General features: G+C 38.7%; 1 protein-coding gene across 1 annotated transcript in view; it reads right to left on the bottom strand.

The window, feature by feature from the left end:
- Window positions 1-4,755: 4,755 nt before the first annotated feature.
- LOC128660625 (epidermal growth factor receptor) overlaps window positions 4,756-17,965 on the bottom strand; it is a 374,881-nt gene continuing 361,671 nt past the window's right edge. The window contains exons 16-17 of the mRNA XM_053714556.1: window positions 15,877-15,913; window positions 4,756-5,077 (exon numbers count right to left, since the gene is read on the bottom strand). Of these exons, the coding sequence (XP_053570531.1) occupies window positions 5,072-5,077; window positions 15,877-15,913 (43 nt within the window). The 3' untranslated portion in view covers window positions 4,756-5,071. The remainder of the gene's footprint in view (window positions 5,078-15,876; window positions 15,914-17,965) is intronic.

Consider the following 17,965-nt stretch of genomic DNA (forward strand, 5'->3'; position numbering starts at 1 on the left):
TCATTTTCACATGCGACCTTTCCAGCTCTGTATGCTGAACCAATAGTGCTGGGATTACACAAAGATATCTTAATCAATATCTTTAAAACCGTTTGTACGACACTCTCTGACGTGGTGGACAGATCACCATCGTTTAATTCAGGGGGCTTCTTTTGTTCTTCCGACCTGGACTGTAATTTCAACAGATGCAAGTCTTACAGGTTGGGGAGCTGTATGGGGATCTCTGACGGCACAAGGAGTTTGGGAATCTCAGGAGGTGAGATTACCGATCAATATTTTGGAACTCCGTGCAATTTTCAGAGCTCTTCAGTCTTGGCCTCTTCTGAAGAGAGAATCGTTCATTTGTTTTCAGACAGACAATGTCACAACTGTGGCATACATCAATCATCAAGGAGGGACTCACAGTCCTCTGGCTATGAAAGAAGTATCTCGAATTCTGGTTTGGGCGGAATCCAGCTCCTGTCTAATCTCTGCGGTTCATATCCCAGGTATAGACAATTGGGAAGCGGATTATCTCAGTCGCCAAACGTTGCATCCGGGTGAATGGTCTCTTCACCCAGAGGTATTTCTTCAGATTGTTCAAATGTGGGAACTTCCAGAAATAGATCTGATGGCTTCTCATCTAAGCAAGAAACTTCCCAGGTATCTGTCCAGATCCCGGGATCCTCAGGCGGAGGCAGTGGATGCATTATCACTTCCTTGGAAGTATCATCCTGCCTATATCTTTCCGCCTCTAGTTCTTCTTCCAAGAGTAATCTCCAAGATTCTGAAGGAATGCTCGTTTGTCCTGCTGGTAGCTCCAGCATGGCCTCGCAGGTTTTGGTATGCGGATCTTGTCCGGATGGCCTCTTGCCAACCGTGGACTCTTCCGTTAAGACCAGTCCTTCTGTCGCAAGGTCCTCTTTTCCATCAGGATCTCAAATCCTTAAATTTAAAAGTATGGAGATTGAACGCTTGATTCTTGGTCAAAGAGGTTTCTCTGACTCTGTGATTAATACTATGTTACAGGCTCGTAAATCTGTATCTAGGGAGATATATTATAGAGTCTGGAAGACTTATATTTCTTGGTGTCTTTCTCATCATTTTTCCTGGCATTCTTTTAGAATTCCAAGAATTTTACAGTTTCTTCAGGATGGTTTAGATAAAGGTTTGTCCGCAAGTTCCTTGAAAGGACAAATCTCTGCTCTTTCTGTTCTTTTTCACAGAAAGATTGCTAATCTTCCTGATATTCGTTGTTTTGTACAAGCTTTGGTTCATATAAAACCTGTCATTAAGTCAATTTCTCCTCCTTGGAGTTTGAATTTGGTTCTGGGGGCTCTTCAAGCTCCTCCTTTTGAACCCATGCATTCATTGGACATTAAATTACTTTCTTGGAAAGTTTTGTTCCTTTGGCGATCTCTTCTGCCAGAAGAGTCTGTGAATTATCTGCTCTTTCTTGTGAGTCTCCTTTTCTGATTTTTCATCAGGATAAGGCGGTGTTGCGAACTTCTTTTGAATTTTTACCTAAGGTTGTGAATTCCAACAACATTAGTAGAGAAATTGTGGTTCCTTCATTATGTCCTAATCCTAAGAATTCTAAGGAGAAATCGTTGCATTCTTTGGATGTTGTTAGAGCTTTGAAATATTATGTTGAAGCTACTAAGTCTTTCCGAAAGACTTCTAGTCTATTTGTTATCTTTTCCGGTTCTAGAAAAGGCCAGAAAGCTTCTGCCATTTCTTTGGCATCTTGGTTGAAATCTTTAAATTTCATCATGCTTATGTCGATTCGGGTAAAACTCCGCCTCAAAGGATTACAGCTCATTCTACTAGGTCAGTTTCTACTTCCTGGGCGTTTAGGAATGAAGCTTCGGTTGATCAGATTTGCAAAGCAGCAACTTGGTCCTCTTTGCATACTTTTACTAAATTCTACCATTTTGATGTGTTTTCTTCTTCTGAAGCAGTTTTTGGTAGAAAAGTACTTCAGGCAGCAGTTTCAGTTTGAATCTTCTGCTTATGTTTTCATTAAACTTTATTTTGGGTGTGGATTATTTTCAGCAGGAATTGGCTGTCTATTTTATCCCTCCCTCTCTAGTGACTCTTGCGTGGAAAGATCCACATCTTGGGTAGTCTTTATCCCATACGTCACTAGCTCATGGACTCTTGCTAATTACATGAAAGAAAACATAATTTATGTAAGAACTTACCTGATAAATTCATTTCTTTCATATTAGCAAGAGTCCATGAGGCCCACCCTTTTTTGTGGTGGTTATGATTTTTTTGTATAAAGCACAATTATTCCAATTCCTTATTTTTTATGCTTTCGCACTTTTTTCTTATCACCCCACTTCTTGGCTATTCGTTAAACTGATTTGTGGGTGTGGTGAGGGGTGTATTTATAGGCATTTTAAGGTTTGGGAAACTTTGCCCCTCCTGGTAGGAATGTATATCCCATACGTCACTAGCTCATGGACTCTTGCTAATATGAAAGAAATGAATTTATCAGGTAAGTTCTTACATAAATTATGTTTTTATACCTCTAGTAAGTGCAATAGCATTTGCGTGAGCAACTGTCTAATACAAATCTTTCACTTGAATCTCGCCTTGTGTTTTCTCTTTTTTTCTATTTTTATGTAATCACTAACGGAGCCGAGGTTGGGAAACACCGGGCTGAAAAAAAGCAGCACAGAAGGGCATTGACTGTCTAAAACTTAAAGCAGTATTCACCGGATTTGGAATAAAATTCAAAGATCATCCTTACATCATCTCTTGTATCTGGACACAGTTTATATCCCAAGATACATCAAAGTGTGAGATATATATGGACAATATTTCTCAAGGTACTGTAAATATTTGAGGTATTTGGAACATATGGAGATCCTCATAACGTACTAATCTTTTTAAAAATATATATTGTAATTTACAATTGCTTTTTAACTTTTAACATTTACAAATATAGGAAGATACTTTTGATTTCTATATTTAATAGAAACACATATATATGGAATATTATTTATATAGTGCACATACTGTTGTGATTGATCCATATATACAGAAGTGTTATAGTTAAATTTTAAATTTAATTCTATTTAACATAGTTCAGAATATAGCGCAATTTACTCTCTTATAGTAAGTTGATCATTAAAGATGTAAATTGGAAAGTTGTTTAAAACTGTATGATCTGTCTGAATCATGAAAGAACATCTAGGATTTTATGCCCCTTCAATGTTTCCTGTAAAAATAAAAATAAAACATTTGGAAATTGTTTATTCGCAGAAATATCATAATATAGGAAAAATACCATATAAAATGCTAACAAATTACATTTTGTATCATTATCTTTGGCATACATTATCTTTGGCATACATTTTGTATCATTATCTTTGGCATACATAATAAATAGCTGTACAGGACTGAATAGTTTCTAAATATTTCAAACCCAAACTTTATTTCCCACATTCAGCATTAGTTCACGTTCCTAAAACACCAGTATTTAGGATTTTATATTTTTCAATTACAATTGATCATTGAAACTCAGACTATAAAATATATTTTTTAGTGCTGTGCGACACATTGAACAAAAAATGAGTAGGTATAAAATATATTAACACTTTCACCTCCTGTGTCCCCACACACAACCTGTTCTTTATCCTTTTGCTTCCTGTACCTTATCCTCTCTTAACCCTCCCTCCTCAAACACAGCATCCTCCTCCCCCTCTCTTCCCAGCTCCCTTGCATACAGTCTCCTAATAACGGTACCCTCTTTCCGTTACAAAGCCACCTACTCACACACACAGTACACTCCTCACCCACTGTCTCTTGCACACAGCCGCTTCTCACCCTCACAGCTCCACTCACATTTCTCTAATGACATAACCTATACTGTTACAAGAGTTATCTGCACAAACTGTAAAAGCTTGATGATGTCACTATGGTCAAATATAAGTGAGAGTAGATTTAGAGGGTGTGGAGTGTTCATGTTGAGCAAAGCTCTCATGAGGGGAGTAGGAGAAGTTTAGGTTAGTAATTCCCTTGCTTTTGAAAATGTGATAGAAAAGGCAAACTGAAAATAACATAAGTATTAGTTAGTTTCCTTGTTTTGTTTTTTTACCAAGAAATCAAAACAAAGATAATGAAAACTGCATATTCACTTTAAGGAGGGTTAATCAATCCTAAGATAAGAGATGTATTGTAAAGAAATAAAATAGTATATTGTCACAAATCAGTATGTGCATTCAGGGGTTTGGTTAGTAAATGAATGCCGAATATGGCCACCACCAACAGCATTCAGCTATTTCTGGAGCCAGATTTCTTCTACTGAAAGTTCAACAAACTAAGATCTGGATTTATTTAATTATTACTGTGTACATTTTTTTACTCCTTTTCATCTTGCTTTTATTTCATATGTTTGCACTATTTTTCACTACATGATTCTGATCACTGATATCAATCATATACATGTTTAGTTTGCATATTGCTACTAGGGGTTTGTTCAAAACATGGGTCATGCATAGGTGGTACTGTCCCAGGATGAGCAGATTTGTGATTGTTCTAAAACTAACAAAGAAAATAGTAGACTGCCAAGTAACTTATGATCCCCATATATCAAGGTTAAAAAACTGACCCAAGATAACTGGTTCAGTAAACAATAAGCTTTTTCAAAAAAATGATTGATGCTTATTTTTGGGGTCCCTAAGGTTTTCCATATCTTGGGAATTGTCATCATTCGAGTATAAATAACGAAGAATTCCACTTTCTACAAAGAAAAAGGCAGACAACTTAATTCCAATAAACTTTATTTAGTACAATTTTCACAGAATTGTAAAACAGCACAAAATTAGTGAAATTATATGACCTGTAATATTAACTCTGTTGCCCTTGTAATGGAAAAGTAAAGGCAATGTTATTTGATCTAACTCACTCAGTAACTAGATATATTTTTTCCAAGTTCTAAACATTAGTAAGGCTATGCAACACAGTCTCCATTCCACTCTTATATATTCATAACGTATTATAAAGCCAAGTAGATATTAGTAATGTTGATTGATATTGATATATTTTTGGTATTGATATAGCATCTTAGGGTTAAGTCGGATTAATCCTGCAAGAAGAAAAACAAATAGGTTTTATTATGTACAACAGATTTTGCACTAAAAGATGTTATTTTCCTTTTTCTTAAGTTTTAAAAATGAAAAAATATAGCAAAAAAACTAAAACAAAAATGGGTCCCTTGTTTTTTTTTCATACAGATATCATGACATTCTTGTGTACAATATTCTGTAAACCCTCTGAAATGTAAAAGGGACAGTCTACTTTATTTTTAATTGTTTAAAAAGATAGATAACACCTTAATTACCCATTACCAAGCTTTGCATAACCTGAAAGATTGCCTGTTTCTAAGCCCCTGCAGGCCGCCACTTATCCTCCCTCCATTGTTTTTTAGCCTTTTACAATCTAGTTCATGTGTGCCATCTAACATTGTGCTCACTCTGGTCGAGAATGATAATGAGTGCACAATTGCCAGCAATGATGGGCTAAAACAAAAAACTTAAAATTATGCTTAGCAGATCATTTTCTTCTCTTCTGACAGGGAGAAGCCACAGCTGCATTCATTACTTTTGGGAAATACAGAACCTGGCCACCAGGAGGAGGCAAAGACACCCAGCCAAAGGTTTAAATACCTCCCCCACTTCCCTCATCCCCCAATCATTCTGCCGAGGAAACAAGGAACAGTAGGAGAAATATCAAGGTGAAAAAGGTGCCAGAAGAACAAATAAAATATAAGGCCGCCCCATAGAATAAAAACGGGTACAGAGCTGTGGCCTCTCCCTATCAGAAGAAAATAAAATTATCTGGTAAGCATAATTTAAGTTTTTCTTCTTAAACGGGGAAAGGCCATAGCTGCATTCATTACTTTTGGGAAACCAATACCCAAGCTATAAAGGACACAAAATGCAAAACAGGAGGGAAAAAAGAAAGGCGGATCCTAATCTGAGGGCACCACAGCCTGAAAACCTTTCTCCCAAAGGCTGCTTCAGCAGAAGCAAAAAACATCAAACTTGTAAAGTCTGGAAAGAGTATGTAAGGAGGACCAGGTAACCGCCTTAGAATTCTGATCCATAGGGAAAGCACTGCTCCCGTAGAATGAGCCATAATCCTCAGAGGAGGCTTATGTCCTACTTTCTCAACTCCTCAGCCAAAAAGATAAGGAAGTCGAAGAGGCCCTCTGACCCCCATGCTTCCCAGTAAAAGAGAACAAACAGAGAAAGAAGTTTGCCTGAAGATAAGACTTCAAGGCACAAACCACATTTAGAATTACGTTAAAAATGTTCCTACGACGAAGAAGGAGTAGGACATAAGAAAGGAACCACAATCTCTTGATTAATGTTGCGAATTGACACAACCTTAGGAAGAAAACCTAACTTGGTTCGTAGAACAGCCTTATTTGCATGAAAAGATAGTTAAGAAGGGACGCATTGCAAGGCAGCAATCATAGATGCTCTGTGCGCAGAAGCAATAGCCCGTAAAAAAGGAACCTTCCAAGACAATAATTTAATGTCTACTTAATGCATAGGCTCCAACAGAGCCCATACAAAACTCAAAGAACAAGATTCAAACTCCAAGTAAGAGCAATAGATCAAAACACAGGTCTGATCCTAGCAGAGCCTTAACAAATGATTGGACATCAGGAAGCTCAGCGAACCTCTTGTGCAGTAACACAGACCGGGCCAAAATCTGTCCTCTCAGGGGACTTGCAGAAAAGCCCTTCTCCAGTTCATCCTGGAGAATAGATGCGACGAGCAACCAGCTTACAAGCTTGAATGAGAGTAAAAATAACTCTCTCAGAAACACCTCTCTTGGCTAAGACTAAGCTTTCAATCTCCACCCAGTCAGCCTCAGAGAATCTAGACAAAGATGAATAAAGAGACCTTGGTCAGCAGATCCCTGAAACAAGGTAACTTACACGGAGGAGATAATGACATCCCCACTAGTTCACGAACCATATCCTTTGCATCCAAGACTGAGCAATCGGTATCACTGATGCCTGCCTGATTCGAGCCACTACACTAGGAAATAGTGGTAACAGCCGGAAAAGATAAATTATATTGAACCTCCAAGGTAACGCTAATGCATCTGTTAGCTCCGCCTGAGGATCCCTGTACCTCGACCCATATCTGGGTAGCTTGATATTGAGGCGTCATAAGATCCACCTCTTGCAAATCTCTGCAAACACTGGGGATGGAAAGACCATTCCCCCAGATGAAAGGATTGCCTGCTGAGGAAATTCGCTTCACAGTTGTCCACACCCGAAATGTGGATCATTGACAGCGAACAATATGTGGGTCTCCACCCACTCCAGAATCCGATATACTTCCCTCATAGCTAGGGAGCTTCTCATTACCCCCTGATGGTTTATGTAAGCCACTGAGGATATATTGTCTGATTGGAATCTGATAAACTGGGACAAACCCAGTCAAGACCAAGCCTTCAGAACATTATATATTGCCCAAAGATCCAATGCGATCGAGAAGGAGCTTTTCCATGGGCCCTGTGCCTTCCTGGCACCCCTAACAGCTTCCCATCCTGACAGACTCACAACCGTAGTCATTATCACCCAGGATGGTCTTGAGACAGATGGACGTCCCTTGGGACAAGAGATCAGGACAAAAACACCAAGAGAGCGATTCTCTCAATCGGTTGTCCAGAGAAATCTGTTGAGACAGATCCGAATGATCGCCGTTCCACTTCTTCAGCATGCGCAGTTACAACAGTCTGAGATAAAACCTGGCAAAGGAAATTATGTCTTTGCAGGACACCATGAGACCAATCACCTCCATACACTGAGCCACAGATGACCTTAAGGAGACTGGAGGACAAGACATGTTGAAGCTAGCTTGCAACATCTCTGGTCTGTTAGAAATATTTTCATGTCTGTGGAGTCTATTATAGTACCCGAGAATTCTACCCTGGTACTTGATAAAAGAGAACTCTCTCTAGATTTATCTTCCATCCATGGGATCAAAGAAGACAGAGGAGAAATTCTGAACGGTCCACTTTTTGAAAACTTTCTTGGAGCCGTAGCTAGACCAAACGGAAGTGCAATAAACTGGAAGTGCTGTTCCAGAAACACAAACCTTAGGAACTGGAAGTGGTCCTTGAGGATTGGTATGTGAAAGGAGCATCCTTCAAATCTATTGTGGTCATGAACTGCCCTTCTCAAACGAGGGGAAGAATGGACCTTATTGTCTCCCCTTTGAACGAAGGGACATATAAAAAAACTTGTTTAAGCACTTTAGGTCCAGAATCGGACAGAAAGTTCCCTCCTTCTTTGGGACCACAAAAATGTTTGAATAGTATCCCAAACCACTCACTGCGATAGACACTGGGACAATAACTCATAGGAGGACAGATCCCGTACACACCCCAGAAAGGCTTCCCACCTCTCTGGTCAGGAAGACAGGAGAGGAGGAATCTGCCCTTGGGTGGCTGAGACTAGAAACCTATCTTGTAACCCTGAGCTATGACCTCCAGGACCCTTGGATCCTGCACATCCCTGAACTAAGCAACTGAAAAGAGTGACAGACTTCCCCCTACACGATCCAGAGAGGACCGGGACCGCCCATTTATGCCAACTTAGACTTGGTGGGCTTCTTGCTCTGCTTGGATTTATTCCAGGACTGAGTCAGCTTCCAAGAGCTCTTGTTTTGCTCTGGCTTAGCGGAGGACTGCTTACATGGGCTTTATCAGAATGAAAAGAATGAAAATTGTCCCTTAGACTAGTTCATATTCTCCTGCGGTAGGAAGTCACCCTTGCCCCCTGAGACCATGGAGATAAATGAGTCCAGGCCTGGACCAAACAAAAAAATTCCCTTAAAGGGGAGGGAAAGAAGACTAGACTTAGAGCCCGATGGGCCTGAACAGAAAAGGCTGAAGCCATAGCATTCCTGCGAATAATTACAGCATTACAGAAAAAAGAATTAGTAACCCTCAAGGCCTTAATTCTTTCCTGAATAACATTGAGGGGACCTTCGCCCTTGATCAAAACCCATAAGGAGTTACACCCATAGGTAGCTGCTCCAGCAACCGCGGCAACAGCCACCATCGTTTGAAACAAATATCCGTATATTGAAACATCATTCTTAACAGACGGCTAGATTTAGAGTTCTGTGGCCAAAGGGGTGCGTTAGCTACGCTGGCTTTTTTTCTCCCGCACCTTTTAAATACCGCTGGTATTTAGAGTTCACAGAAGGGCTGCGTTAGGCTCCAAAAAAGGAGCGTAGAGCATATTTACCGCCACTTCAACTCTAAATACCAGCGTTGCTTACGGACGCGGCCAGCTTCAAAAACGTGCTCGTGCACGATTCCCCCATAGAAAACAATGGGGCAGTTTGAGCTGAAAAAAAACCTAACACCTGCAAAAAAGCAGCGTTCAGCTCCTAACGCAGCCCTATTGTTTCCTATGGGGAAACACTTCCTACGTCTGCACCTAACACCCTAACATGAACCCCGAGTCTAAACACCCCTAAACTTACACTTATTAACCCCTAATCTGCCGCCCCCGCTATCGCTGACCCCTGCATATTATTATTAACCCCTAATCTGCCGCTCTGTACACCGCCGCAACATACATTATAGTTATGTACCCCTAATCTGCTGCCCCTAACACTGCCGACCCCTATATTATATTTATTAACCCCTAATCTGCCCCCCACAACGTCGCCGCCAGCTACCTACACTTATTAACCGCTAATCTGCCGACCGGATCTCGCTGCTACGATAATAAATTTATTAACCCCTAAAGCTAAGTCTAACCCTAACACTAACACCCCCCTAAGTTAAATATAATTTAAATCTAACAAAATAAATTAACTCTTATTAAATAAATTATTCCTATTTAAAGCTAAATACTTACCTGTAAAATAAACCCTAATATAGCTACAATATAAATTATAATTATATTGTAGCTATTTTAGGATTAATATTTATTTTACAGGCAACTTTGTAATTATTTTAACCAGGTACAATAGCTATTAAATAGTTAATAACTATTTAATAGCTAAAATAGTTAAAATAATTACAAAATTACCTGTAAAATAAATCCTAACCTAAGTTACAATTAAACCTAACACTACACTATCAATAAATAAATTAAATTAAATACCTACAATTACCTACAATTAAACCTAACACTACACTATCAATAAATTAATTAAATACAATACCTACAAATAAATACATTTAAATAAACTAACTAAAGTACAAAAAATAAAAAAGAACTAAGTTACAAAAAATAAAAAAATATTTACAAACATTAGAAAAATCTTACAACAATTTTAAACTAATTACACCTACTCTAAGCCCCCTAATAAAATAACAAAGCCCACCAAAATAAAAAAATGCCCTACCCTATTCTAAATTAAAAAAGTTCAAAGCTCTTTTACCTTACCAGCCCTTAAAAGGACCTTTTGTGGGGCATGCCCCAAAGAATTCAGCTCTTTTGCCTGTAAAAGAAAAATACAACCCCCCCCAACATTACAACCCACCACCCACATACCCCTAATCTAACCCAAACCCCCCTTAAATAAACCTAAAACTAATCCCATGAAGATCTCCCTACCTTGTCTTCACCTCACCGGGTTCAGCGATCGGTCCAGAAGAGGGTCCGAAGTCTTGATCCAAGCGGCGGCTGAAGAACTCCATCATCGGGCTGAAGTCGGAAGTCCATCATCGGGATGAAGTCTTCTATCAAGCGGCATCTTCAATCTTCTTTCTTCCGGAGCGGAGCGGAGCCATCTTCTTCCCAGCCGACGCGGATCCATCCTCTTCAACCGACGCCTACTCGCCGAATGACGGTTCCTTTAAATGACGTCATCCAAGATGGCGTCCCTCGAATTCCGATTGGCTGATAGGATTCTATCAGCCAATCGGAATTAAGGTAGGAATATTCTGATTTGCTGATGGAATCAGCCAATCAGATTCAAGTTCAATCCGATTGGCTGATCCAATCAGCCAATAAGATTGAGCTCGCATTCTATTGGCTGTCCCGATCAGCCAATAGAATGCGAGCTCAATCTGATTGGCTGATTGGATCAGCCAATCGGATTGAACTTGAATCTGATTGGCTGATTCCATCAGCCAATCAGAATATTCCTACCTTAATTCTGATTTGCTGATAGAATCCTATCAGCATATCGGAATTTGAGGGACGCCATCTTGGATGACGTCATTTAAAGGAACCGTCATTCGGCGAGTAGGCGTCGGTTGAAGAGGATGGATCCGCGTCGGCTGGGAAGAAGATGGCTCCGCTCCGGAAGAAAGAAGATTGAAGATGCCGATTGATAGAAGACTTCATCCCGATGATGGACTTCCGACTTCAGCCCGATGATGGAGTTCTTCAGCCGCCGCTTGGATCAAGACTTCGGACCCTCTTCTGGACCGATCGCTGAACCCAGTGAGGTGAAGACAAGGTAGGGAGATCTTCATGGGATAAGTGTTAGGTTTATTTAAGGGGGGTTTGGGTTAGATTAGGGGTATGTGGGTGGTGGGTTTTAATGTTGGGGGGTATTGTATGTGTTTTTTTTACAGGCAAAAGAGCTGAATTCTTTGGGGCATGCCCCACAAAAGGTCCTTTTAAGGGCTGGTAAGGTAAAAGAGCTTTGAACTTTTTAATTTAGAATAGGGTAGGACATTTTTTTATTTTGGGGGGCTTTGTTATTTTATTAGGGGGCTTAGAGTAGGTGTAATTAGTTTAAAATTGTTGTAAGATTTTTCTAATGTTTGTAAATATTTTTTTATTTTTTGTAACTTAGTTCTTTTTTATTTTTTGTACTTTAGTTAGTTTATTTAAATGTATTTATTTGTAGGTATTGTATTTAATTAATTTATTGATAGTGTAGTGTTAGGTTTAATTGTAGGTAATTGTAGGTATTTAATTTAATTTATTTATTGATAGTGTAGTGTTAGGTTTAATTGTAACTTAGGTTAGTATTTATTTTACAGGTAATTTTGTAATTATTTTAACTAGGTAACTATTAAATAGTTATTAACTATTTAATAGCTATTGTACCTGGTTAAAATAATAACAAAGTTGCCTGTAAAATAAATATTAATCCTAAAATAGTTACAATATAATTTTAATTTATATTGTAGCTATATTAGTATTTATTTTACAGGTAAGTATTTAGCTTTAAATAGGAATAATTTATTTAATAAGAGTTAATTTATTTCGTTAGATAAAAATTATAATTAACTTAGAGGGGTGTTAGGGTTAGGGTTAGAATTAGCTTTAGGGGTTAAAAAATTTATTAGAGTAGCGGTGAGCTCCGGTCGGCAGATTAGGGGTTAATGCTTGAAGTTAGGTGACGGCGATGTTAGGGAGGGCAGATTAGGGGTTAATACTATTTATTATAGGGTTATTGAGGCGGGAGTGAGGCGGATTAGGGGTTAATAACTTTATTATAGTAGCGGTGCGGTCTGCTCGGCAGATTAGGGGTTAATAAGTGTAGGTAGGTGGCGGCGACGTTGGGGGGGCAGATTAGGGGTTAATAAATATAATATAGGTGTCGGCGGTATTAGGGGCAGCAGATTAGGGGTACATAGGGTTAATTTAGCTGGCGGCGGTGTACGGAGCGGCAGATTAGGGGTTAAAAAATTTAATAGAGTGGCGGCGATGTGGGGGGACCTCGGTTTAGGGGTACATAGGTAGTTTATGGGTGTTAGTGTACTTTAGAGCACAGAAGTTAAGAGCTTTATAAACCGGCGTTAGCCCAGAAAGCTCTTAACTCCTGTTTTTTTCCGCGGCTGGAGTTTTGTCGTTAGATTTCTAACGCTCACTTCAGCCACGACTCTAAATACCGGCGTTAGAAAGATCCCATTGAAAAGATAGGATACGCAAATGGTGTAGTGGGATCTGCGGTATGGAAAAGTCGCGGCTGTAAAGTGAACGTTAGACCCTTTCCTGACTGACTCCAAATACCAGAGGGCGGTAAAAACCAGCGTTAGCAGCCTCTAACGCTGGTTTTGATGGCTACCGCCCAACTCTAAATCTAGCCGACAGTTTCCATCCTTTATACATGGGCTCTTTAAGCAAAGAATTATCCTCAAGCAGGATGATAGTACATTTAGCAAGGGTGAAGATATTGCTATCCGTTTTAGGGATGGAACCTCACAACTCCAATGAGAGTACAGAACCGGGAACATTTTGTTAACGGGAGAAGAGGGGAAAAAGGAATCCAATCCTGTCCCATTCATTCTCAATAATGTTCACCATCTAACAGGAGCAGGGAAAGATAAGTTACCACCCTGCCCTCAAACTCTATCCAATTTAGGAATCAAAGATTCATCAGGCAATTTGTCCTCTGGAACCTCTGAATTCGCCAAAATCTTCCTTTAGAAGAAAGCGCAAATTCCTAAAACTAAAGTCTGGTTCCTCCGCAGCCGGAGGTTTAGAGGCAGCAGACTCCGACCCAGAATGTTCATACTCTGAAGTCTCAGAAAGAACTTCATCTTTGGATAACCCTATCAGTTAAATCTAATAAATTATCTGATGTACTCTGGGAAGGAGTGCAATATGTAACCTTTCACTTGCGCTTATCAGGGCAAGGTAAAGCATTAAAGGCTGCAGACCCCGCGTCTAAACTGCGCTGTAACGTCTGGAGAAAAAATGGCCCCCTCCAGATGGAGGAGCAGCAATGCTACGGGAAACTGCATGTGTAGAGAGATAAGAATGTAGTGTACACACCTCACTGGACGATAACTCCTCAGAGGTGGATGGCTCAGTGGTATCAAAGATGTTTGATATTATCACATTATCAAGGCATATGGAACATAATTGAGGGGGCGGAACTAAGGCCTCCTCACAATATAAACAGGAATTACTCTTTAGGAATAAAGGGAGTGTCCTCTAAGTAACAGAATCCTCCATCGCTAGTGCAATAAAAGGAGAACTATAGAAATAAAACATCTTATTTTATAAAAAAAACTGCACCGTTATATCCCAATGGCTGGGGCACACACCACCTCCCATGACCCAGACAGTACAGAGATTTAGGATTTCTCTCTGATAGACACCCGGTCAGGAAAGAGGGAAATAATTACATAGTGCACAATGCAGGACTGTCCCTGCTATGAGAAAAAGCGCGCCAAGCTTGTAAGCTGCATGGCTCTCAAAGTGAAAGTAAAACCTGTATATTCCATAACAGCCTATGAGCCCATAACATTTCACACATAAAAGCAACATAAAATCAAATAAACATATAAGATTATTCCCCACTGTTCAATAATCCCCCTCAGGAGATATTAACCCTTGATTCTATACAGATAAAAGGAGTCACATTGTGACCCTGTCTTCTTGTGTTATCATACATATATAAAAAATTAAACAATCTTACCAGAATCTATGCCGTGGAACAGTAACATGGCCCTTCAAGTTTGACAGTAGCATCGCTTCTGACATGGACTTGAGTGAAGAAAGCAGGCAGCGAAACTTGTCAACACTGATTGCTTATGGAGCTGTTAATATGAGTCAGGATGGATTTGCAGAAAGACTCTCCCTGCATCTCCGGACTCTAACTTTCATCCACGCTCTCACTGAGAGGCTGACAGGACTACTTAAAACTCCAGTTCCATCTTGAAGAGTACTATCCTCCATAAGAGACTACTCCGAAATCTTCTGACACTTCTCTGCCAACTTCCTGTGACGAAAGGCAAAGAATGACTGGGGGATGAGGGAAGTGGGGGAGGTATTTAAGCCTTTGGCTGGGGTGTCGTTGCCTCCTCCTGCTGGCCAGGTTCTGTGTTTCCGAAAAGTAATGAATGCGGCTGTGGCCTCTCCCCGTTTAGGAAAAGAATAAAAAACCCACTGAGATAAGGGGGTTACATACAGGTAATCATAGAGGTAAAAATAATATTAATATAACAGTATTGGTTATGCAAAACTGGGGAATGGGTAATAAAGAGTGCTACAATAGAGGCAGACTAGGCGCTGCCTTAGGGCTCCACTGCAAGGGAGGCCTGCCTGACCATTCTAGTGGTTTACCCTTGAACGACCTTTCTCTGATTCCCTGCCTGTTGCTGCTGAAGACTATCCTGCCTGTGGTGAGTGCCGCCTACCTCATCTTGCGAACTTTCTCTGCTCTGGGATATTCCTTATCATTCCGGCTCGACGCTGGGATAAGAAGACTACTGGTCAAGTTTGGTCTGATAGCGGAATATCCTACGAGCATTACAATTACACAGTACAGCATATATGTTATCAGTGTATAGGTGCTTTGCATTAATTATACAGTTCAGCATAGTGTATAGATGTCTAACATCTATATTATATAGTGGAGAGTGCTGTGTTTATTAGTATATAAATGTTCATTATCATAACTATACGTATGAGTTGTACTGGTCCCCTGGCCAAAACTTGCTAGTACTCCACTGCAAGTTAATGTTCTATTGTAAGGCTTGAAAAAAATTATACTTAGTGTGATAAATTTTCCCATAACAGCTTCTGAGAATTTGTAGTTCAGGCTTGCAAGAGGGAGTCTGAAATCACAAATTTAAGAAGCAGTCTCTAGTGATTGCAGGTGGACAGGTTCTCTGCTTGAGAACTTGTCCTCCTGCAGCTTGATACATTTTTCTCTTAGACATGATAGTATCAGTCTAGGTATAATGGTGAAAAACAGGTCACCCTGTTTCCAGGTTTTATATATTGTCACCATTGTTTGATTCATTATGCAGAACCACCACTGATTTTCTATGTTGTGCAGTGCCACACTTTGGTACATTATGCCATGCAGAAATTAATCATTATAGCTATTATTTTTCCCCCAGATAATTTAAATATTTCATCAAAAATAAGTCAAACCTGTCTGGGGTATGCATAAGGGTATTTAGAAAATATTGATTACTTACACAAGGAATACAACCTTCAATGCCTGGTCCTGTGCATCTGTTGAAATAAAAAAGTAAAGAAAAAAAAATGTTTCCTATAATTCCATTTAAGCAAATCAGATTATATTTTTTAATTGCTTCATGTTTTCAGCAGTGGGCTCTCATATTATGTTTACCTCTTCAGCACAGAGGAGAGAACCTTAGTTCCATGCACCATATTCTCTGCCCTGTAACATTCTCCTGCACAGAGCTTATATCTGCACCTTATTTATCATTGAAAATAAGCAATTATGCTTCATGTAAGTTATATATAAACCAATAGAAATATTTATACAGCCCTACTTGTATCTTTGTTATTGCCCCTCTTCAACAAACTGTCATGGAAGAAAATAGATCTAAGTTTCATTGTTTTTTGGCTTCTATTTTATCTTTTTTTTATATATTATTTTTGTGCCCCAAAAGATAATATTTTAGTGCCCCAAAAGATTTTTTTGTGCTTATATATTAATTTGGCACCCTAATACACATTATGTTTGCGCTCCAATATACATTGTTATTGCTTTATAATATACATTACTATTATTGCGCATTGTTATATTTTATTTTTGCGCCTTGTAGAGCCCTTTTTTTGTAACATTGCTTCAACAACTGGTAGAGAATACATTTCTAATGCTGTTCTCCACAGTAGTTATGGAGAACTTTAATGCACACATTTGCAAAAAAACTTTCAGTACTCTATAGGAGAAAATAAATTATACATTTGTAACTAGTTGAATTAATGAGCTGTACTATAGGAAATATGACTAAAAGGATCTAATTTAACTTTTTTTTTTTTTTTTTTTTTTTTAAAGCACGTTCTCCAAGGAGAATGGGAACAGAGTAGGAGAATTTTACAGTCGAACTTGCCCAATTTTAGGCACATATTTGAATGATAAATAGGGGAAATATTTTTCATGTGCATTTTTAGGGGGGAATATAGGAGAATAGCAATGATAAATCTTGTCTAAGAAATGTATCTTTAAATCTCCTTAGCTCTCCTATAGAGAAGAGAAAAAAATAAAATACTTAAAAAATTGTTTGTTTGTTTTTTTGCACTTCTCCATAGGAGAGCTAAGGAGATTTAAAGATAAACTTCTTAGGCAAGATTTATCAGTGTTATTCTCCTATTTGTGCCCCTAAAAGATCAATACCAAGGGTTGTCTAATTATATATATATATATCTATATATATATATATATATATATATATATATATATATATATATATATATATATACAAACAAAGTTAACAAAGAAGGCAGTCTCCGTATTAATTCAAGACGTTTAATCCGTGAACGTTTTCGGGTTGCCCCCATCCTCAGACTTGTATATGAATTGTTTGGAGTGCACCATGGCAGATATGATTTGATAGTGAGTGCTGGATCCTACAAGTGATATATATATATATATTGACAGCAAGCAGGCCAGCACTCACAGTTAACATTTCATCCACCCAGGGTGCTTCCATAGTATTTCTTTGATGTAACGTTTCGGGGTGTTACCCCCTTCGTCAGACAATACAAAATAACAAACAAATGTTTATTTTGTATTGTCTGACGAAGGGGGTAACACCCTGAAACGTTACATTAAAGTTAACTTTGGAAATCCTGGCAAGTGCATCCCCATTCTTTACTACTATATACAGTATATATATATATATATATATATATATATTTATTTTTCTGACAAAGGTCAAAGTTATGTCTATTTCCACTCCTCCTGTATCACGTGACAGCTATCAGCAAGTAGGAGCTGGTGACTCAAAATGTTTAAATTTAAAAAGTCTGTGCACATTTTGTTAATGGAAGTAAATTGGAAAGTTATTTAAAATTGCTGCTCTTTCTGAATCATAAAACTTTAATTTTGACTTGAGTCTCCCTTTAAATAACAGTGACTTGCTTGGGGTTATCCAATTAATTCCCAAAGCTCTCAATGTCTCTTTAAATCTAAATTTATGAGAGCAAGAAAATAAAATGGAAGTCATGTGAAGTTTGTATAACTGTGTCAGACTCAAACTGTTGTTAATGTGCCGTGATATTAAAATATAAGGGACATAAGCAAATACATAAATC

This window comes from Bombina bombina, chromosome 5 (genome assembly GCF_027579735.1).
Source record: "Bombina bombina isolate aBomBom1 chromosome 5, aBomBom1.pri, whole genome shotgun sequence".
Taxonomy (NCBI): domain Eukaryota; kingdom Metazoa; phylum Chordata; class Amphibia; order Anura; family Bombinatoridae; genus Bombina; species Bombina bombina.